Source organism: Myxine glutinosa, chromosome 2 (assembly GCF_964187855.1).
Source record: "Myxine glutinosa chromosome 2, kmMyxGlut1.1, whole genome shotgun sequence".
Lineage (NCBI taxonomy): Eukaryota > Metazoa > Chordata > Myxini > Myxiniformes > Myxinidae > Myxine > Myxine glutinosa.
Window position 1 is genome coordinate 139,192,597 of NC_136262.1, and position 24,570 is coordinate 139,217,166.

Here is a 24,570-nt window from a genome sequence, read left to right on the forward strand (position 1 = left end):
ATATTTTCTGGTATTCCGTGGCAGTAATTGACTGTTCACACTTCATCAACTCACCAACACCAGCAGACAAAAATGCATCCCAGACCATGATTCCACCTCCTCAACGCTTCACAGGTGTTGAAATGCACTCAGGGTTGAATTTCTCACCAGATCTGTGAAGGCAACATTCTGCGGCATCACAACAAATCTGAAATCTTGATTCATCATCACTCCACAGAACTCTCTGAAACCTGTCTGAATCAGAGGTATTGTGGCGGACACGAAAGCACTGACGTGGTGACATCACCCCGCACACCAAGTGGGGGTGGGCCACGCCCGGGAGAGAGGCGTGGCCTCACGATATACACGGGGCGCGCAGCCCTGAGCAGCTCAGTGTTACAGTGAGCTCTTGAATAAAGACTCTTACAAGTTACCGCGTTGTCCGCTTCCTCCTTGCTCACAAGCAGCGCGTGTAACACCGCGCTTTAGTATCATATTTGTTCAAAAAGTGCAATCTGTCCTGAATGTTTTTATGAGATAATAGAAGCTTCTTAGCACATTTTGAGGCAACACCAGCATCAGTGAACCCTCTTATGATGGTCCTTCTGGAAACAGTCCTGTTTACTCCAGTTCTGAACTCCTCCGACAGGTTCCGCAGGCTTTTCTTTCTTTCCTGGAGAACAAATAATTACAGTTTTCAATTTCGTAACTTGAATAAGTTATGATCTTGTAGTAGTTCCAGGCCTGCCAGATCCCTTCCTCCTTGCAGTTGAACCAGTTTTCTGGAACTGAAGACCTATTCTCTAAAATATGGTGGGCAGAGAAATAGGGATGTTCTTCTTCTTCAAGAGCTTGTGGATTTCAGAATAAGTCTCATCCGCTTGATGAAGACAAGCAATTCGATTTTTAATATCCCCATTAGCATGGAACTTCTCTTTCTTTGGGAATATCTCTAAATTAAAACACAAAAACATGATCTACACTAACAGTACAAGTCATAAATTAGAGCAATATACACACTACATGTGCACTAAATGGTCAAAAACATGACACCCTAAAATACATTGCACATCTTTAAAAGTAAACTTCCAACTGTAAAAAAAATTTTTTTTTTTTTTTTGTGATGCAGAACAACTTTTAAGTCTTTGCTTCCTTTTTATGGGTAAAATTTTGATCTATTTTGGCTTACCTGTAATGTTGCCCTTCAAAGATGAAAGGTGAAAATACAGAAATTTCGTAATTTTCTTTTTTTTTGAAAACAAAACTTCTTAAAACTATTTTTTTTTCATAAATATTGCTGTAAACCACGCGGAGCTTTTAGCAACCTGTACCATGAGTAATCAATTTAAACGACATATGTACTGTGCATATATGGCTCCAGATTAAAAAAAAAAAAAACAGCTTGGCTCATTTCTTTTTTGCCCAGAGTGTCGATGATTTTGTATTCTTAATTTTCGCGAAATTTAAACATGGCACAGACATGTTTTTACCCTGCGCTCGCGAAGCAAAAAGCAGGATTAGGCATTCGGGTTGCGTACATACGTGTGGCATACATGTCTGCATTCTTAACATTCATTTTCTCGGCAACTGTTGGTCCGATTGACACAAAATTTTACCATAGAAGTGCCTCCGTCTGTATAATTTTTTTCATAATTATGACGTCACAGGTCACGTGGTACAGACGTCATCTTGTAAAAACGTTGCACCTCGATATCTCCGAAATCGCTCAATTGAAAAAAATCCAAACAACGCTCATTGTGAATTACTCACCAAGTGGAATAAGATATGTTGATGATGATGTCATTGGTGCCTTTATTATGACGTTATAATTCGACAAGTACAATTCGACAAGTATGGACACAAAATTTTACCATAGGAGCGTCTCCTGTATAATATTTTAATGATAAATATGATGTCATAGGTCACATGGTACAGGCGCCATCTTGGAAAAACTGAAAAATGTTGCACCTCTATATCTCCAAAACCGCTCCATGGAAAAATTTCAGACGTGGCTCATTGTAAAGAACTCCGCATGGGGAATAAGTGTTGTTAACGATGACATCATTGGTGCCAGAATTATGACGTCATAATTTGACAGGGACAATGCTTCGTGTGATCAGTTTGAAATTTATTGAGCGTGATCTACACAACAATTATATTAGAGAATATAAATTTATGATGTCATCACTCACGTGGTCTGGCAGCCATATTGGATCAATGAAAAAACCCTTCGAAACAGAAGAGTTGGCTCGCACCAAGTTGACTGTGCAGGGTAAGTATTCTATGAATACCATCTAGTTTTAAAATGTGTTGAACACTAGTTCTCTTCGAATAATGTGGGACAAATAGTGCAACTCAAATATCCTTCAAGGTTCTCCTTAGTCAAGAGTCTATTCAGGCACCTAAAACCTATTGGGCACCATTACGTTGTCACGTCCACCACCATAATCTCTTTTGCAGCAGTGATTCTCAGCTACTCGTTCTGCAATGTCAGTGAACCCCTCTTCCCCATGGCCCCTCTTCTTATTATTGCCCTCCCACCCACAGCGCATGTACCAGCTGCAGAACCTGTCATGGTTGGAGCTATGTGGGCCCGAGGACATTCCCACAAAGGGTTTTCCTGATACTATGCTCTTGGTAAAACGAGGAAAATGCACATTTGCACGCAAAGTAGAACTGGCGGCACGTGGAGGAGCCCATGGTTTACTCGTGGTCAGTGATGACCCATTGGTAAGATTACCGAGTTTGGTGGGTACAGGATTTTTATATTATTTCATCGATTTGTTTAAGGTTCTTTTTGGAAGGATTTCATTTTTGTAAAGTCATTACATTTTTCATCAGAAGTGGTATTTCAAAATAAAGTTGCATCTTTTTTTCTATTATTCAATTATATATTATATTTGTATATTGTGACCTTTATTTTTCAGGTGATTTCTCTCTCATAAATGCAATATGTATGTTTACTGTGAATCTGTTCTCCCAATGGGCTATAAGGTACTCAACAGCCCCAACCAAATTGAATATGGGACTTTCAAAATGACGTAATCTACCTCAGAACGGCCAACCATCTGAATAATCCATCCGGCCCTTAGCAGCAATGTCTGCCCATCCGAATAACCCATCTGAATAACCCATCCGGTCCTTAGCAGCAATGTCTGCCCATCCGAATAACCCATCCGGTCCTTAGCAGCAATGTCTGCCCATCCGAATAACCCATCTGAATAACCCATCCGGCCCTTAGCAGCAACGTCTGCCCATCCGAATAACCCATCTGAATAACCCATCCGTCCCTTAGCAACAACGTCTGTACATCCGAAAAACTCATCCGGCCCTGAGCAGCAACGTCTGCCTATCCGAATAATCCATCCGGCCCTTAGCAGCAATGTCTGCCCATCCGAATAACTCATCCAGCCCTTAGCAGCAACGTCTGCCCATCCGAATAACCCATCCAAATAGCCCATCAGTCCCTTAGCAGAAACGTCTGCACATCCGAAAAATTAATCCGGCCCTTAGCAGCAACCTATGCCCATCCGAATAAGCCATCCGGCCCTTAGCAGCAACGTCTGCCCATCCGAATAACCCATCCGACCCTTACCAGCAATGTTGATTCGGGCATGTTTCTGTATTCCGTGTGTACGAGATATGGTTTGTTACCTAAAATGGATCACATTCCTTCGAAAAGAAGCTGAAAATTCTTGAAAAATACTTGAGTGCCTTTGAGTGCCTTGAGTGAGTGCCTTGAGTGCCTTGTGCCTTTGCAAAACGAGAGAGTTGGAAAACTTTCTCAGTTCACGCAATGGGCTGAGATCTTGCAACTTTCTATACTGCAAAAACTGCTGACAATGCTGGCTGGTGCAAGGCCCAAAGGATCGTAGACGGGGTGCATTCTACCTAAACGCCAACAGATTGCTCCCGGTGAATGGATTTTGAACCTTGTGGAAGTGCCTCCTGTGACTATGGCAGGATTGGTGATTTATTTCATGGACATCTGTAATTGGCAAGATGATGCCGTTCGTCATTACCAACAGAGCAATGGCTACCGACTCTTAAACAAAGGACATCTTTGCTAGGGACCGGGAATTCCGCCAGTGACGCTGCGCGCACTACTTACGCCGCGCTGTGCATGGCACTCTGTGACCGCCGTTTCGGTGCAATGCTTTGTGGGCAAATCGTTTTTGTGCCATGGTATGTCATATTTTGGACTTAACCACTCTTCATGACTGATCATGTGACATCTACACAATCATGGCTACCACCGAGACGGATCCTGGTTTCACGTGAGTAATTTTTCCATATTTGCTCGATTTTTGAACCCGATGCATGCAAATATCGTGTCTATACCACACCTAAAATATTGTTTAGAAAGAAGAAGCACATCTCCCCTTTGAAAGTGCCCCCTGAAGTGTGTCCAGGTGGAATTTCTAAGTCGTAGGTCTTAGCAACTCTCAGCAATGAGGCAAATGCAGGCACCAGAAATAAGGGTTTTGGATGCTTGCTGATTGCTTGCTACAGGTTAAACAAATGTACCCTGCACAATTTCTGCCCCGCAAATTATGGAATTTTACCTTTCGTGTGACCTTGACATGACCTTGAAATGACCTTGCCGTGACCTTGCCTTGACCTTGTTGTGACCTTGCTAATAAATTGCAAGTCCTACTGATCAAAATATTTTTTACCGCATTGATTTATATCGAGTATTTACTAAACTGAAAACTGCTGAAATATGTACGCAACTTCAAGTTAGCACAATGTAAATAGGTCACAGATATGGATTCCATATTTATATGATAAATAATGGCCACTGATGCGGAAAATTGCTGATACGCTTTTGGCCATAACTTTGCTTACAGACATGCTAGAAGGGTCATCTATGGCTCATTTTCTTCATCTTGAAGAGCTCTAACAGCTCACATAGTAATTTTACATCTATCTCCAACTTGAATTCTTTTTGTCAGTCCCTATCTTTGCAACGTGAAAATACATACATCTTGTGCCGGCAATGCTCATGTGGGAGCTGGATGTCCGAGGTAGCAAGACACTGTATCTGGTTTGGTTGCTTATTAACAGTGATGGGAAGATCATATGTGGGGCTTGTGAATGCACTGGGTGAGTTTAAAATAAATTATAAAATTATGATACTATCAATTATGCTGGGGGATAGGTAGCTGTGAGGGCTGGTGGCGGTTCGTATGCAGCCTGCGGTTGCTTGGCTGCATCATTTTCTGGAGGTGTGACTGTGACGCTGATGCAGTGCCCATATTACCAGTAAGCTGGTGCTGATTTTGCCGATGGAAGAATTGACAGACTGAGTCAACCCACCTGGAGTTACTTCAAAGGCACAGCAAGGGCGCAAGCTCAGGACCATAAGATCTTAAGCCAGCCACCTTAACCATTAAACCAACAAGTGGCTGTGCTGAGACCTGTTATAAATATATTTTCTGTTTGGTTCGGGGCCAAAAGAGGAATCTTGCTAGATTTTTGCAGTTATTAATAAAAGGTGTGTGTGTGTGTGTGTGTGTGTGTGTGTGTGTGTGTGTGTGTGTGTGTGTGTGTGTGTGTGTGTGTGTGTGTGTGTGTGTGTGTGTGTGTGTGTGTGTGTGTGTGTGTGTGTGTGTGTGTGTGTGTGTGTGTGTGTGTGTGTTTTTTTTTCCCCCGTGAGTCCAATTTGCCTCCATGAATACAACAATTATGGTTCAACATTGTAAATTTGCCTATTTCTGCTCTAAATGCTGAAAATTATTTAAAGACTATTTGACTTGCAGATTTCGTGCTACAACGGCAGGTTAAAAGTGCTTGTGATAGCTGATGCGAGTCACTAAAACACACACTCAGCATGTGTGCCAAAGGCTTTGTTGGCATTCGTACGTCATTTCAAATGTCTCGTATTGTGTAGAATTTGGCAAGTAAGCTAAATATTGAGGATGAAATGTAATTTTGTTTAAAAAGTTAAACTTTCCTTTCACTTTAGCATTGCTGCAAATTGAACCACCAACTGTCCTTTTTACCAGGTGACTCCCAGTGGAAGTGGTTTTATGCCAGATAACATGTCGATACCACTTGCGCTCATCCGACGGCAAGACGTCATCAATATCTCTCATCTTGGAAAGGTCCTTTTTCTCTTGCTTTTCACTGAAACTACATTTTATGAATTTGAGGTATACTGGGTTTGACTCAACAAAGATTGTCAAATAACATCCTTCCTTGATGAAGTGTTTTGGCCACTTGTTTTCTGTTGATCTAAAAAGGTGGCATTAGACATATTGCATATTTATAGGAGGGGTAAATTAAGAGGAATATTCAGAAAATGAAGAGGTTATGAAAAGTAAGAAATTTAAGGGTATGTGGTGTGGGAGATGGTGACGATAAAATACAAAATACGTGGAAGTGAAAGGAGTACGTATGGGGTGTACAATTAGGGGAAGAGCGTATAACATCTGCATCCCTTTATCATGGAGTACTCCATATCTGGGGATGGCATGGGGAAAAATGGCTACCCCATAAAATGTGTACATAATGATATTGTTGCGGATATGAGGACTGTATTTTTTTTATTGTGTGTATTATAATTATTGCTTGAGTCTGGCCCCTCCTGCCTCCGGAGCTGTGTAAAGGTCAAAAGGGCGTCCCATAATTAGTCCAAAAGCATACACGTCAGCCAATCATAGAATACCCCTGTTCGATAGTTATATCTTATTCTGTGTTTTAGGGTAAGGCTGTGTCTCCCATTAATTGAAGTACTCCATTGCACCAAGTGAAAGAGATAGATTCCCTTCATTCCCATTCCCAAAACCTCCATTCCCCCTTTTCGTCGATTGGCAATTACCTCCCCTCCAATAACCGCCATTGACCACGAGGCAGGGTCGGAGAAGAAAGGCGTGTCTCCACCTCGTCATAGATGAGAGGAGTGAGCCAGCCCCACTCGACCAACCATGAGCCAGGGGTTTGGCTAGAGAGGGCGGAGGAAGAGCGATCGGGGAGGTTCGCAAAGGTTGAGGGGCGGGGCCTATATAACCCACGGCAGGGCGTTTCCCGAGGCAGATGAGCTTTTACAGGCAGACGAGAGGGAGTCCAAGCAGTTGGGTCCAAGAGATGCGCTTTGAGTTGGGTCCAAGAGATGCGCTTTGAGTTGAGTCCAAGAGAGGCGCTTTGAGTTGAGTCCGAGAGAAGTCCAGAGTTGAGCTGCAGCTCGAGCCACCGAAACTGCGTTTACAGCAGCTCGAGCCACCGAAACTGCGTTTACAGCAGCTCGAGCCACCGAAACTGCAGCCACAGCAGCATGGGCCTGGACGGCAGTTTGGAGCAGACCCGCAAAGGAACGGCGGCTGCCCAACGCGCCGATCGTGCTGCAGTACCCGTGGACCTTCCTCTCCCTCCAGCCATTCACCTCCTGCCAGTCCTATCATCATTCCCCGCGTGAGTCTGTCCTTGTTTGTTCTGTCCCTGGGTTAATTAAGACTGTAGGTAAGCTAGCGTTGCACTGTGTCTCTAATAGCTTCTGTATATTATTTTATTATCTTTCCTTCTCCTTGGTTATTTTGAGCCTGTAAATAGTAAATAAATTTAGTAGTATTTTCAACCCTTTTCTCGTCTTATTCCTTTTCCTCTTCGCATTCGGTCGCTTTAGAGTTTTCCCGATTGAATAGCGGTGGCGCGATCCGGCCAAAGTTTGGGGTAAATCGGGTTTTAGAGTCGGGGAATAACTGTTCGGTCGCGGAGCCTCCGCTCGGCAAATATAACATCTTTAACCGCGTCCGTAACAATATGTTGAAAAGCAACAATGATGATGATTATGACCATTCCTTTTTGCACCGTGATGATGCATATGACTGCCGAAGCAGTTTCCTTGGCTATTGGGCACGATCCTGGTAGGGGCGCCACTCCGACGCAGGATACCCGGATGGCTCATTAATCCCAGCAAGCTGGTACTCATTTCGCTGACCTCGGAAGGATGACAGGCTGAGTCCACCCCCTGGTGTTGATTCAACGGTCGACTGGGATTTGAACTCAGGATCCTCAAAACCGAAGCCAGCACCCGAAACGCTAAGCCAACACCTGGCTCAAAAAGCTACCATAGAGTGATGTCAATAACTTTTAAAGCTATACCTTTTATTACCCTGCGCTTGTGAAGCGAAAAGCAGGGTTAAGCAATCGGGTGCGTACGTGTGCCATGTGCTGTACTTGTGCCATGTCTGCATTTTAAAAATTCATTTTCTCGGCAACCGTTGGTCCGATTTACATGAAATTTTACCGTAGGAGCGCCTCTGCCTGTAGAATTTTTTTTGCTGATAATTATGACGTCATAGGTCATGTGGTACGGACGCCATCTTGGAAAAACGTTACACCTCTATATCTCTCAAATCGCTTAATGGAAAAAATTGAAACATGGCTCATTGTCAAGTACTCCCCATGGGGAATAAGATATGTTAATGATGATGTCATAGGTGCCTCCATTATGACGTCATAATTCGACGAGTACAACGCTTGATCCGATGAGTTTGAAAAAAATAATTCCTCTACAACTGTTAGTCTGATGAAAACGAAATTTTCAGAATATGAGCAGCTCCTCCTGTAGAATTGTTCTTATGATAATTATGACGTCATTGGTCACGTGGTACAAGCGCCATCTTGGAAAAATCGGAAAAAGTTGCAACTCTATATCTCCGAAACCACCCCATGGAAAAAATTGAAATATGGCTCAATGTCAAGCACTCCCCTTGGGGAATAAGATTTGTTAATGATGATGTCATCAGTACCGTAATAATGACGTCATAATTCAGCAAGTACAACGCTTGATTCGATCAGTATGAATTTTTTTCTCTGCAATTCTTGGATCGATTGACGCAAAATTTTCATCATAGGAGGGCCTCCTCCTGTAGAATATTTTAATGATAATTATGACGTCATAGTTCAGGGGTAAAGGCACCATCTTGCAAAAACCGAAAAACTTTGCCCCTCTATATCTCCGACCCCGCTCCATGGAAAAAATAGAAACATGGCTCATTGTCAAGTACTCCCCATGGGGAATAAGATATGGTAATGATGATGTCATTGGTGCCTTCATTATGACGTCATAATTTGACAAGTACAACGCTTGATTCGATAAGTAATGATTTTTTTTTTCCTTAGCAACTTTTTTTGTTGCTAAGTAATTAGTAATTTAATTTACTAATTTACTATAATTAGTAATAATTACTAATTTAGTAATTAGATTCGATAAGTAATTTCCTTTTTTTTTTTCCTTTCCTTTTTCCTTAGGTTCGATGGATTAAAAAAACAAAAAAAAAACCACCTTTAGAGGCCATTTTTCCCCGCAAACGGGGGTTGGCCTTTTTCGGGAACCGTGGTTGTTGTTGTTTTTCGGTCCCCTTTTTGAAGCAATGATTTACCGCCGGATGCCCTTCCTGACGCCAACCCTTTTTGCCGCCTTTAACGACAAACAGGGAATTACCAGTGAACTGGTCCTCAATTAGCCGACCTCGGAAGGATGACAGGCTGAGTCAACCCCCCTGGCGTTAATTCAGCGATCGACCGGGATTCGAACCCAGGATCCTAGGATCCTAAGCTGACACCCTAACCGCTAAGCCAACACCAGGGTTAGGTTCGATGGATAGTGGATACTAAATCTTCACCATAGGAAAGCCTCCTCCTGTATAATTTTTTTTAATGATAATTATGACATCATAGGTCACGTAGTACAGGCGCCATCTTGGGAAAAACTAAAAACTAAAAACTTTGCACCTCTATATCTCCAAAACCTCTACATGGAAAACAAGAAAGAGCAATTGGAAATAGCAGACCCTCGCCAGGATGTGTTTTCGTGTTTTTTAAGGCTTTTGCTCAACCACCACTTTCAAGCTCAACCACATCATCCTCTACCTTACTCAGCCTCTCTTTTAATGCCTCCCTCACTGTCGCCTCTTTCAACCTCCACACCTTCATTCTCGGTTGGTACTTCACCCGCCGAGCTCTCCTCGCACCTTTCACCCTAATGTCGCAGACAACCAAGTGTTGCTGTGAAACAGTTATATATTATGTATATATTATGTCTATAATATATATATGTATATGTATGTAATATATGTATATAATATATATATATATTATGATATATGGATTATGGTCTGGCAGCCATATTGGATTTTAAAAACCCCTTAAAAAACAGAAGAGTTGGCTTGCATCAAGTCCTTCTCAAGACTGCGCAGGGTAAGTATTCTATGAATACCATCTACTTGCTGAAGCAATCGCAATGATTTCAATGGAAGAAAGCGACATTCTCACTTGAGTATTGTATTCTTGGTATTGTAATCTACTCTTTCGTAGCATAACAACACGTCTTTAAAATTGGATTTAAAAATAATGCAACCACAATACACCACAGCCTGTTGAATGCCATTTGCGCATTCAGAGTGAGAAGATTTCCCATAAAATTCAGTCTGCCATGAAGTCTCTGTCGTGGATTGCAAGGCCACGCGGATTGTAAGGTACGACAAAATGCTTAACTTACGAAGGAAAAAGGACCAGAATGCTCAGCTGATGTTTTCATCAAAGGCCCAGAATGGTTTTGACATTTTCCCGTCGTAATCCCACAACAAATAAAATACACAATTACACCAACCTACACAACAAATGTACAGCTATCTCTGATGGCAATCTGTAAAAAGGATTGTGTTGTCATTCCTACCTTGTCATCCCTTGTCGTTCCTTGAAATTCCTTCCTACCTTGTTTGGTTGTTTTTGGGAATCCATCCCTACATGTTTTTTTAATGTTTTTTTTTCTCACTTGTAACACATTAAAATGCTAGGCAGATAAATTTAGCCAGGGTTTAATGTCATACTCTTTTCATCCACAAACTAAATATAGACAAGACATCCGGTTTTCCATCCCCATCCAAAAGACAGTGTGTTGTGGTCTGCCATAAAGCACCTTCTTCTGACTGCACCAGAATGGCAGTTGTTAGTCAAATTGAACCCCATCATGAATCAAATCCGAATGAAGACGGCTCTCCAGACGGCTCGAATCAGATCCAGCACTAACTCCAAGGGCCTTTCACTCACTCACCGCAGGCAGGTTGGTGGTCTTTCCGTCTTCTACCGACTCCTCTCTGGCCTTGCCCCCCCAGCCCTCTCTGGGCTCTGTCCCCCAAATATTCCTACAGGTCGCACAAGATCTGCCTGCAACCCTCTTATGGTTAAAGTGCCAAAATCAAGACTTTCTGCTCACCTTCACTCCTTCATTCCTCTTTTCTCCCACCTCTGGAACAAACTCCCTCACTCTCTTCAATCCCACTCCACCCTCCAGGTCTTTAAAACAGCTGTTCACCACCATCTCTTATCTTCCCCCATCCAAAACCTTGATCTTTTCTACCCCCGCTAATTTCGGTCCCCTTGTGTTTTATACTTCTCCCACCCCCCCCCCCCCCCCCCCCGCGTATCAAGCTGCGTCCGCTTCGTTCCGCCTACCAGTGAACACGCCTCGGCCCGGATTGGTCGCGAGGGTTCATTGGTACCTCCCCTCGTGATGCGTTGATGGGGCCATGCCTATTTTCCTGGCCGCTCCTCCCTTCTTCTCCCACTCTGCCACGTGGCTTGATCTTTTCTACCCCCGCTAATTTCGGTCCCCTTGTGGTTTTATACCTCTCCTCTCCCCCCCCCCCCCCCTCCCCTTCCCACGCCTCCTGCCCCCAAGCCCTCTCCCTCCCACAGATCTCCCGATGTCCCTGCTCTCAAATGTTGTGGTTGTGTGCTTCCCCTTCTCTCCCCATCTTGTCTTCCGCTCCCTCTTTTTGTATATTTTGTTTGTCTGGTTGATTTGTTTGTGAAATAAATGTTAGCTCTTTCACGAGCCTCGATTCAGTATACAAATAATAATAATAATAATAATTGGTGAGCATTCTACCAACTGCTCTGTCCTGCTGATCACATGAGACTCTGATGAGGATGAACACCTGATGAGATGAATTCATTAATACAAACGACACTTTTACATGCAACTATTTGTGAAAATATGAAAATGAATTTGATAAAACAAATACAGAAAAAGTGGATTTACTCAGATCCAGCACTCTCCGCTTCGTGAAATTAATACGTGCTTGCCTATTTCCCAAACATATCTTGTGAATTTGTAACATTTCTGTGAAGGGATTTCCTTCACTCAAAGCAAAATAACAAGAAGTTAGTGTTACGATAAGTTATCAGTCTCGATTGCCGAATTGAAATGAACACTTAAACACCGAGATGAATGTGATTTGTATGCTCTGTTGACAGTACGCACTTCATTTGAAGCTTGATTCTAAATAAATATTACATTTTAAGTATTCACAGTACGCACTTCATTTGAAGATTGATTCTAAATAAATATTAAATTCTAAGTATACACAGTACGCACTTCATTTGAAGTTTTATTCTAAATAAATATTAAATTCTAAGTATACACAGTATGCACTTCATTTGAAGTTTGATTCCAAATAAATATTAAATTCTAAGTATACACAGTATGCACTTCATTTGAAGTTTGATTCTAAATAAATATTAAATTCTAAGTATACACAGTATGCACTTCATTTGAAGTTTGATTCTAAATAAATATTAAATTCTAAGTATACACAGTACGCACTTCATTTGAAGTTTGATTCCAAATAAATATTAAATTCTAAGTATACACAGTGCACACTTCATTTGAAGTTTGATTCTAAATAAATATTAGATTCTAAATATACAGTACGCACTTCATTTGAAGCTTGATTAGAAATAATTATTAAATTCTAAGTATACACAGTACGCACTTCATTTGAAGTTTGATTCTAAATAAATATTAAATTCTAAGTATACACAGTACGCACTTCATTTGAAGTTTGATTACAACAACAACAACATGCATTTTAAAGGCCATTTTCCCTGCTAGAGCGGGGGTTAGCCTTGCGGTCCCCATGACAATCTTCTCCATTTTGCCCTATTTTCTGCATCTCTCCTTGTTAACCCCCTTGCCCGCATTTCTTCTTCCACCATCTTTAGCCAAGTCTTTCTCGGTCTTCCCCGTCCTCTGCTTCCTTCTACATTCATTTCCATCACTCTTCTCAACCAGTCACTTTCATCCTTCCTCAACACATGACCAAACCATCTCAACCTGTTCCTCTTCACAGCATCAATCCCTGGCTCTATCCCCATCATCTTTCGCAATTCATAATTTGTCTTCCTCTTTCTCAACGATACTCCACACATCCGTCGAACCATTCGCATTTCCACCCTTTCTAACCTTCGTTGCTGCTCTACGTTCATTACCCATGTCTCGCTCCTATAAATCATAACACTTCTCACACATGCAGCATACACCTTTCCCTTCAGCTTCAACGACACTCCCCTCATCATCAGCACGCCACTCAGTTCCCGAAACTTCTTCCATGCACATCTCACTCGAGCAACCGTTGCCGAGTCTGATCCACCTTCTCCATTCAGCATGTCTCTGAGGTAGCAAAATGTTTTCACACCTTCCAGCTTCACGCCGTCTCCAAGATCCAACTCAACATCTCCTCCATCTGCAGCTCCCTCTGTGCACACCTTACACTTGAATGTAGCTGCCACACTGGTGAATGACCCTCTCAGACCACTACATTTTTGATGAACCCACTCAGCGCACATTCTACATTGAATGGAGTTCACTCCGACACCCTTCCTACACACAGCACAGGGCCACTTCCCAGTTATTTCCACCTCACCACATGCTTTACCACTTGCCATCACCTTCGTCTTTCCGATATTCACCTTCAGACCTTTTGTCTCCATACATTCCTTCCACGTGTTCATCTTTTCCTTCAGTCCATCCATACTTTCCGCAATCAACACCAGATCATCTGCATACAACAACTCCCACGGTAAACCCTCCTTTACGTTCTGAGCCAGCACCTCCATCACAGCTACAAATAGTAGTGGATTAGTACCGACCCCTGATGCACTCCCACCTTCACCTCAAACTCACCACTGTTCCCGTCCTTCATCCTTACAGCTGTGCGCGCTCTTTTGTACATTGCCATCACTACTCTGATCAACCATTCCTCCACTCCTAACTTCCTCAAAGAAGTATACACAGGACGCACTTCATTTGAAGTTTTATTCTAAATAAATATTAAATTCTAAGTATACACAGTACGCACTTCATTTGAAGTTTGATTCTAATTAAATATTAAATTCTAAATATACTGTACGCACTTCGTTTGAAGTTGATTCTAAATAAATATTAAATTTTAAGTATACACAGTACGCACTTCATTTGAAGTTTGATTCCAAATAAATATTAAATTCGAAATGTGCCTGTCATTCTCACATCACAGGCAGGTCGGTGGCCTCTGATTTATATTTTATTTTTATTTTTCACCCCTCTTCTCCTGTCTGGCTCCCTTTGCTCTCTGAGCCCTCTGACCCTCCCAAGCTGTTCCAGGACGCATGCATTTTTCTTTTAAACCTTCCGAGTCAAACTCCCAAATCCAGACTCACTGCCAACAACTCTTTTGTTTCTCTTTTCATGTGTCTGTGTAATTATCTTCTCAAGGCTTTTCTGTCCCACTGTTCGTTCCACAGCTTCAAAATGAACAACCATCACATGTCATCCCTCATTCCTACCCCCATTAAACCAACCTTAAAACAACCATTAAACCAACCTCTTACTTGCAGGTTACTGTTAAATTCCATCTTCTCTCTCTCTCTCTCACTCTCACTCTCACTCTCACTCTCACTCTCACTCTCACTCTCACTCTCACTCTCTCTCTCACTCTCTCTCATATTATTTGTTCATTCCGACTAACTGTTGTCCCACTTGGTGCATTGCCTTATTTTAGTGAGACAACACACTGTCACCTCAATCTTTCAGGCACCTAGATTTTGTATACAAAAACAAAAAACAAGTCGAGCAAAATTCAAAGTACACTGCCCCCATTCCAAATAAATAAATAACATCTCCTTCAGCTTCCGACATTGCCGGGGTGCCGTTTCCTGGCAATGCCACCGTGCAGCACATGGAGACGGAATTGGGAGGGAGTGATGCACAATAGTTAATTGATTCATTTCGTAATTAAAATAAATTAATGATCGTAAAATCATTAATTTCTTTATTGATTGGCTAATAGTATACCAAAACCACCACTGTTTCATCTGAATCTAACTTTTTGAAAAATAATTAATTGATTAGTTGATTTATCAATAAATCAAACATACCCTTTGCACCAAATCACTTGGTCATTGTCATGTCCAAGTATCAGCTTCCTAGCACAAAAAGTGCCTGAGATATTGCCCAGATGAGAAAGAAAATAAATAAGTACTTTATAAATTGATAATTAAGTAATTAAGCAATTAATTGATTAATCAAAAAACAAAACGAATACTTTTTTGCCAAAGCACGTGCCCACTATTGTGCCAAAATTTCAGCTTCCTCGGTCAAAGGATGGCTGAGATATTGCCTGGACAAACAAACGACCGGAGTGAAAACTGAGTACTCCCTTTCAGCGTGCATCATCGCCGGGCCCCCTTCGATGCCCTGGATGACGTTATGCAGTGCCTGGAGATGGAATAGGAAAGGAGCGGTGTACATACATAATTTCACTTCAAGTTTAACAACAATTATTGAGTTTGTGGTTTTATTAGTTTTGCATCTTCATTTCATTCGACAACAAGGAGCTAGTTGATACTCCACGTCCCCCCCCCCCACCTTTTGGGTTTATGAGGTCTAAGTCTGTGTAATATGAAAGGTAAATCTGAAATTTCGTATACACAAGCCAAGTTACTGAGATGGTTGCCAATTGCCATGGCAACAGATTTCAGCTAATCTCTGTTGTGATATAATCAGGTTGCGATAATGTCATGAGGAATAGATATCTCCGATATGAAAGGTAAATCATGAATGTTTTTGAAATTTCACGTTCACAAAAGTACGTGGACGGATGATCAGTCGGTCGGTTGGATAGAGCTCATTTTAATGTCCCCCATGTCTGACTTTGTCAGAGGGGTGGGGGGACAATTGGTAACCCTCCCCCTCCCTCCCTCATCAATCTGCCCGTTTGTCTTTTCCAATACACACACGCACGCACGCACACACACACACACACACACACACACACACACACACACACACACACACACACACACACACACACACACACACACACACACACACACACACACACACACACACACGTGTGTGCACAGATTTTTTTTTTTTTTTTTTTTTAGCTCACCTGGAACGTAGTTTCTGGTCGCAAATGATATTTGGTGTGTTGCAACTCACGTTTATTCACTGCATTAAAAAATATTTGGGTCTAAGGGGGTATACCGGGGGTCAAAGTGGATCGAGGTTTCACACCCAAAATAGGAATATGCTTTCTTTTCTGAAACTACACAAACTATTTCTATGAAACTTGCCCACAACATTAATCACCGATGTACCAAAGTTTGTTCACGCCATTTGGTTTTTCCACCCATAAATGACTCAAATGTTGGATTGGCCTGTTTTTGTTCCCATCTGAACCCAGGTTCAAATACCACATGTGTTTGTCCATTGTCTACTCGTGTCATTGTAATGCATGTAAAAGCACACCGACGTCTACCAATGTCTTTGTCCTGCACGTGATATATGTATAAGCTCTTCCATCACTATTAACATTAAAAATAAACATGAAAATAACTGATTTATGCTGAAGACTGCCACAAAATATAAAGTCATGTTAACCATATCAACACTAGTATGGAACGTTGGTGGTGTCTATGTATATACGGAGAGTTCTTGAGAAGCTCGAATGAGTTCGTGGTGGGTATTCACCAGAATTCCAGCATGGGTGTCGCATGTATCCCTGTGTAAAACATCCTTCAATCACAGCATGCTATACGTAGATGTCATAGTGACATCAACTTCTTTCTTTTGCATTACTTATTAAAACGTAGATCTTTGTTCTGCCTCAAACTGTTTCTGTTGGATGTTCATGCTCACTTTTAGAAGTGACTGGTAATATAGTTTGGTTTGTTCTTTTATTCCAACTACCACCTTCACCTACAGCAGCGCTCTTTGTGGGCAGCACTAGTCGCCATGCCAAAGTCTATATTCAACTGGAGTATACTGATCATCTTTGCACTGGCTGTAGGGACGGTGGTGCTGGGTGGATACTGGGCTGGACTGTGCGACGATGAGATGTAAGTGTTACGGTGTCGGATGTTTCGGAACGCGTACTGAGGGCCTTGTGTACTTTGAACATCGGTGTTAAAATGTGATTTCTATTTGATTTGTGGAACATGATATTTGGTGTAAGTGGAGGTAGTATAGCCATTGGCTTCTCGATTATTTGTGTAAAAGATGCCATTGTTTTAGGTGAGGGGGTTGAACATAAACAAAACAAGCTATTGCTGCAGTGTGAATTATTGTGATCTGATCTCTGATTTATTGGTTTTTTAATATTTCTGTATGATAATTGAAATCCCAGGCCTTCCTGCTTGCACTTGATATCCATTATGAATATTGAATGCATTATGAATATATATATATATATACAGTCACGTGAAAAAGTAAGTACACCCCATGTAAAGTTTTGACTTTTTCAACATATTTCAACAAACAGCTATTTGATCTTCATTTCAACAATATTGATAGATAAAGAAAGAAGAAATAACCACATTTAGAGGCCTTTTTTGGGCACCGTGGTCCCCTTTTTGAAGCAATGTTTTATGGCCGGATGCCCTTCCTGCCACCAACCCTTTTAGTCGCCTCTTGCGACACACAGGGAATTACCAGTGAAAATATTGATAGATAAAGGTGATACAATATAACAAATATCATTAAACATTTACATTTTGTAGTCCATTGTATAATTTAAATAAACATAAATGCAAATTTCGCATGTGGAAAAAGTAAGTACACCCCTACATTTATCACTACTTCAATTACCTAAAATTAGAATCAGGTGCACCAGCTCAGGTGCAAATGATTAGAACATCGTTGGAGAGGATCTTGAAGGAACCTGTCTTATTTAAACCTCAGACATTTAGTTTGGTTTGCTCTTTGCTGTTGAAGTGTGCGGCGTCACCATGCCTAGATCAAAAGAGCTCTCTGATGCCTTCAGAAAGAAGGTTATAGATGCCTACGAGTCTGGGAAGGGATTTAAAAAGATCTCCAAACAATTGGAAATCAATCATTCGACTGTCCAGAAGATCATCTACAAGTGGAGAAGATTCCAAACAACTGCCAACTTGTTCACGCCAGGCCGCCCCATATTATGGTTTGGGGCAGCTTTGCTGTGGTGGTGGGGCAGCTGGGCAGCTCACCATCATAGAATCCACTATGAATTCTTCATTGTACCACAGGGTGCCTGAGGATAATGTGAGGCCACCTGTCGGAAAGTTGAAGCTCAACCGAAGGTGGACCTTGCAACATGACAATGACCCGAAACATACCAGTAAATCCACCAAGGAATGGCTGAAAAGAAAGAAATGGAGGGTTCTGGAATGGCCAAGTCAAAGCCCGGATCTAAATCCCATCGAGATGTTGTGGGGGGATTTGAAACGAGCTGTGCATGCAAGAAACCCCTCAAACATCGCACAGCTGAAAGAATTCTGCATGGAGGAGTGGGCAAAAATTTCTCCCAGTCGATGTCAGAGACTGGTAGACAGTTATAAGAAATGCCTACTTGAGGTTGTTTCTGCCAAAGGGGGCAATACCACCTATTAGAGCCAAGGGTGTACTTACTTTTTCCACATGTGAAATTTGCATTTATGTTTATTTAAATTATACAATGGACTACAAAATGTAAATGTTTCATGATATTTGTTATATTATATTGTGGCGGACACGAAAGCCCACTGGCGTGGTGACATCATCCCGCGCACCAAGTGGGCGGCGGCCACGCCCCAGAGAGAGGCGTGGCCTTAAGATATACACGGGGCGCGCAGCCCGGAGCAGCTCAGTGCTGCAGTTTGAGTACTTTCAATAAAGACTCTTTTATGAACCGCGTTGTCCGCTTGCTCCTTGCGTAAGCATTAGCGCGCAGCATCGCGCTTCATATGGTGACCTCGACGTTGGATCTGCCGTAGCGATCCTTCCGAACACGATGCCATTGCAATGGCAAACAACAACGCAATGTCGATTAAACTTCCCGAATTTTGGGAGGCCCAGGCCGAAGTCTGGTTCGTCCAAGCCGAAGCCCAATTTCAGCTTCGGCGCCTCACCGGCGACGACACGCGCTACTGCCATGTCGTCGCCTCCCTCGGGCCCGGCACGGCCACTCGAGTTGTGTCCGTCCTTCGCCACCCACCGGACGGCCACAAGTACGAGGCACTCAAGCGGCTACTCCTAGCCACGTTCGGCCTCACGGACGACGCACGGGCCGACCGCCTCCTGGATCTCCCCGAGCTCGGCGACACGCGCCCGTCGGTCCGAATGGACCATATGCTGTCACTGTTGGGCGACGAAGCCCCCGGTTCTCTATTCCGGGCGCTTTTCCGTCGCCAACTTCCAGCGCAGATTCGCCTCGCGTTGGCCGGGACCGTGCTAACGGAACCCCGAGCATTGGCAGCCGAGGCGGACAGGTACTTCGCGGCTTCGGATACGCGGGCGAGAGTCGGTGCGGCCGTCACGGACCTCGAGGCTGATGCTGCTGATGATGCTGATCCACAGCATCAGCTTACACAGCATACGCAGCATGCTGATACGCACCTCGTGACCGCCGCCACGCCCCGCCCACCGCCGCGGCGAAAACCGCCAACTCCACCGGCCTGGCGGAGCCAGCCGTACTCCTCCAGCTCCACCACCTGGTGCTGGTTCCACGCCAAGTTCGGCCACGAGGCTCGGCAGTGTCATCCGCCATGCTCCTTCAACAGGTCGGGAAACGCCCGGGCCGGCGCTCAATAGTGGCGATGAGCGCCGGCCGTTCGAGCAGCCTGCTGTTCATAACGGACACCTTATCCGGGCGCCGTTACCTGTGCGACACGGGAGCGCAGGTGAGTGTCGTTCCCGCCGGTACGTCAGACAAGCACGCCACGGGCGGGGGCCCCGCGCTGCTTGCCGCGAACGGGACGCCCATCCGTACGTACGGAAAACGCTGCCTCTCTCTGCGGTTCGGAGGGCAGGTTTTCTGATGGACGTTCGTCACCGCCGACGTGCCCATGGCACTGCTTGGCGCGGACTTCCTGTGCGCTAATGGGCTCCTGGTCGACGTAAAGCGCAGACGTCTTGTCCAGGCCGAGACGTTCAGCTCGCTCGCTTGTGCGCTGCCCAGCTCGTCGAGCAGCTCAACGAGCGGCTCGCCAAGTGGCTTGCCGAACGGTTCGGTTCCGGCCACGTTGATCTGTATGCTTCCGGCAGCGGACGAATTCACCCGCCTCCTCGCCGGCTTCCCGGCCCTCACGCGGCCCACCTTCTCGGCGGGGGCCGTCAAGCACGGGGTGGCCCATCACATCCCCACCGTCGGGCCACCGGTCTACGCCCGGGCACGCCGCCTCGAGCCGACGAAGCTGGCGGTGGCAAAAGCGGAGTTCGCTACCCTGGAGCGACTCGGCATCGTTCGGCGCTCGGAGAGTGCTTGGGCGTCGCCGCTGCACATCGTGCCGAAGCCCGGCGGGGGATGGCGACCGTGCGGGGACTATCGCCGTCTCAATGACGCCACCACTCCCGACCGCTACCCCATCCCCCACATTCAGAACTTTTCCGCCCGTTTGGCGGGCATGTCCTTCTTCTCGAAAGTGGACCTCATACGCGGCTACCATCAGGTCCCCGTCAGGCCGGAGGACGTCCCGAAGACGGCGGTCATCACGCCATTCGCACTCTTCGAGTTCCTGCGGATGCCCTTCAGTCTGAAGAATGCGGCTCAGGCGTTCCAGCGACTGATGGCCAGCGTCCTGCGCGACTTGGATTTTGTCTACGTCTACCTGGATGATATCCTCGTCGCCAGCGCGTCCCGCGAAGAGCACCTACGCCACCTCCGCATGCTCTTCGAACGCCTGGGCCAGCATGGCCTGATTGTGAACCCCGCAAAGTGCCGGTTCGGCGTCGCCGTAATCGATTTTCTGGGGCACCGTGTCACCAGGCACGGAGCCGTCCCCCTGCCGGCCAAGGTGGAGGCGGTGAAGGGGTTTCCGCGCCCCCGCACGATCAGAGGGCTGCAGGAGTTCCTGGGCATGGTGAACTTTTACCATCGGTTCCTGCCCCGTATCGCCCAGCTCCTGCGCCCCCTGCACGAAGCTCTCCGAGGTAAGCCTGGCAAAGGCGACGTTACATGGACCGAGCAGATGGACACGGCGTTCACGGGCGCGAAGCTCGCCTTGGCTAATGCCACCATGCTCACGCACCCGGTGCCCGATGCACCGATTGCCCTCACCACCGACGCCTCGGACTACGCGGTGGGCGCGGTGCACGAGCAATGGGTGCGTGGAGCTTGGCAACCGCTGGCGTTCTTTAGCCGGCAGCTTCGCCCGCCCGAACGCCGTTACAGTACCTTCGACCGCGAGTTGCTCGGGCTTCACTTGGCGGTCAGGCACTTCCGCCATCTGCTCGAGGGCCGTGCGTTCACTGCCTTCGTCGACCACAAGCCGCTGATCTTCGCGATGGGCAAGGTCACCGAGCCGTGGTCGGCCCGGCAGCAGCGTCACCTCTCGGCCGTGTCCGAGTACACGACGGACATCCGGCACGTCGCGGGGAAGGACAACCCGGTGGCGGATTGCCTTTCCCGGGCCGTCGCCCACGCAGTCCACCTCGGCATCGACGATGCCCGGATGGCAGCGGACCAGGCCGCTGACCCCGACATCCAGGCCTTGCGGACCGCCGTCACGGGCCTCCGCGTCACCGAGGTGCCGTTCGACGGCGCGGGCGCGGCCCTCTTGTGCGACGTCTCCCTCGGGCGGCCTCGCCCCATCGTGCCCGCGGGCTGGCAGCGCCAGGTGTTTGACGCCATCCACGGCCTGTCCCACCCGGGCGCGAGGGCCTCCCAAAGGTTGATCGCCGACAAGTTCGTCTGGCATGGCTTCCGGAAGGCCGTCCGCGGCTGGGCCAGGACATGCCTCGCGTGCCAGCGCGCCAAGGTGCACCGGCACACCCAGGCCCCGTTGGCCCCGTTCACGGTGCCGGAACGCCGGTTTGACCACGTCCACGTGGACCTCGTGGGACCTCTGCCTCCCTCGCGGGGTTTCACCCACGTCCTCACCATGGTGGACCGCACCACCCGGTGGCCGGAGGCCGTGCCCTTGGCGTCGACGACGGCGGCGGACGTCGCGCAGGCTTTCATCGCCACCTGGGTCGCCCGGTTCGGCGCCCCCTCAGACATCTCGTCCGACCGCGGCCCCCAGTTCACCTCGGAGCTCTGGGGGGCGGTCGCGCAGGGGCTCGGGGTCCGGCTGCACCGAACCACGGCCTACCACCCCCAGGCTAACGGCCTGTGTGAGCGATTTCACCGCTCATTGAAGGCCGCGCTCCGGGCCACCCTCCGCGACGGCGGCTGGGTCGACAGGCTCCCCTGGGTCCTGCTGGGCCTCCGGACGGCGCCCAAGGAGGACCTGCGCGCATCCGCGGCGGAGTTGGTCTTCGGGCAACCGCTGCAGGTGCCGGGCGAGTTCCTCCCCGACTCCACGGCACCATGGTCCGCGGCACAGCAGCACTCCGCTCTGCAAGAGACCGCCCAGAGGTTCGCCCCAGTGCCAACGGCATGCCACGGGCACCCACCGACGCACGTCGCCCCGGAGCTTCGCACGGCGGAGTACGTCTTCGTCCGCCACGATGCCCACCGGACACCACTGCGGCCCCCGTACGACGGGCCTTTCCGCGTGCTGGAGACCGGGGCGAAGCACTTCACCCTGGACATCGGCGGTACTCCTGACCGCGTTTCTGTAGACCGCCTCAAGCCGGCCCACCTCGACGTGGACCATCCACCGCCAGTGGCCCGACCCCCGCGTCGGGGCCGCCCCCCTGCGGGCGGAACCCCGGCACCGCCTAGCCCCGCCGCCCCCCAGTCCTGCACCCATCCCAGGGGCAGCCAGAGGCATCCCACCTGGAATCCCTGTATCCCGGACGCCGTTGATCGCCAGTGGGCGCTTCGGCCGGGTCATCCGTTTGCCCCGCAAACTGGCCCTCCAGGTGCGCGGGAATTCTGGGGGGGCGCGTGTGGCGGTCACGAAAGCCCACTGGCATGGTGACATCATTCCGCACACCAAGTGGGCGGCGGCCACGCCCCAGAGAGAGGCGTGGCCTTAAGATATACACGGGGCGCGCAGCCCGGAGCAGCTCAGTGCTGCAGTTTGAGTACTTTCACTAAAGACTTTTATGAACCGTGTTGTCCGCTTGCTCCTTGCGTAAGCATAAGCGCGCGCAGCATCGCGCTTCAATATCACCTTTATCTATCAATATTGTTGAAATGAAGATCAAATAGCTGTATGTTGAAATATGTTGAAAAAGTCAAAACTTTACATGGGGTGTACTTACTTTTTCACGTGACTATATATATATGAAGGGTATAAAGGTGGGTGTTTGCGTGTTCCACCATGTTTGTTTGGTGCTGTGGATTCTGGATGTGGAGGTGTTGTTGTTATTCGCACTGGCTGGGGGTGGGGGTATGTACCCATCCAGGTGCAGTTGCTGCATGTGGATGTGTATGTGCCCCTGCTGGCCCACCTTAGCTGACCGTATCGAGGTTGAAGGGCCGAAATGGGATGATGCTGAGGACTTCGACTGAGGACCCGGTCAGTGCGGCACACTTGTGACCAGGTGTGTTTTGAACTTTTATATATATATATATATATATATATATATATATATATATATATATATATTGTTGCGGATCTCAGACTACAGCGCTCCCCTTACTGAGGGGGGTTTAATCCCCTCGTCTATTACACTGGCTGTCCGAGTCCTAGAAGGTATCGCGCTCCTTTGCGGGGTTGAGGTTGACCAGGGTGACTGGTCAATGGGGTCCCAGATACCTTCGCCAACCTCGCCGCAAAGCAGGGCACTACTTCTGCCCAAGCCACGGACAAGATAGAAGATTGCCGAGCGGTTTAGCAATCCGAAGCTCGAGCCGTTAGCAATAAAACTAACCCGATTCTGAGCGGTTCTCATCGTGCCACAGGTACTCAATGGGGAAAAGACTAAAGCGACCGGATGAGAGGAACCAAAGAATAAGAAGGGTGAAGGAAGAACAAATATGATTTATTAACTACCTAAAAGAGGAAACGAAAGGCAAGAAGAATATACAAAGAAGGAAATAAAAGGACATAGGGCAAGCTTATCTAAACAGTCTTAACTTATCACGACCCCAGGACAAACAGACAGACTCACACGGAAGGGTAGCTGGTAGGGGAGGAAGGTCCAAGCAGATGGTTCCAGACGATGGGATCCGTCCGGGCTCCGGGTCCGCGGGCGAAGAACGGCAGGCAGCTTCGCATATCGTTGGCACGCGACCGGACCTTACATATGCGAGGGACTGGAATCTGCGTACGTATAGCGTGCCGAACGCTCTCAAACCCACATGTATCACACGATCGTCCCAAGCGATCCTCCGCGCAATGTTCTTATCATTCGCCGCCTCCGCGCTGTTCTCTCAAGTTTGCCGATCTTCTCTCCTCTCTGCCGATCATCTCCCC

General features: G+C 46.7%; 1 protein-coding gene across 12 annotated transcripts in view; it reads left to right on the forward strand.

Moving 5' to 3' along the window:
* The window catches only part of LOC137421208 (signal peptide peptidase-like 2B), a 142,223-nt gene that overhangs the window by 61,449 nt on the left and 56,204 nt on the right, over window positions 1-24,570 (forward strand). For 8 of the 12 annotated variants that reach the window (XR_013622386.1, XR_013622387.1, XR_013622382.1 and 5 more), the window contains exons 3-5: window positions 2,527-2,709; window positions 5,988-6,086; window positions 17,015-17,148. Coding sequence is in view for 5 of the 12 variants with exons in the window: in XM_068107029.2 (XP_067963130.2) it covers window positions 2,527-2,709; window positions 5,988-6,086; window positions 17,015-17,148 (416 nt within the window). In the remaining 7 variants the exon portion in view is untranslated. The remainder of the gene's footprint in view (window positions 1-2,526; window positions 2,710-5,987; window positions 6,087-17,014; window positions 17,149-24,570) is intronic. The other 4 variants (XR_013622384.1, XR_013622385.1, XM_068107027.2 and 1 more) reach the window with 1 other exon arrangement.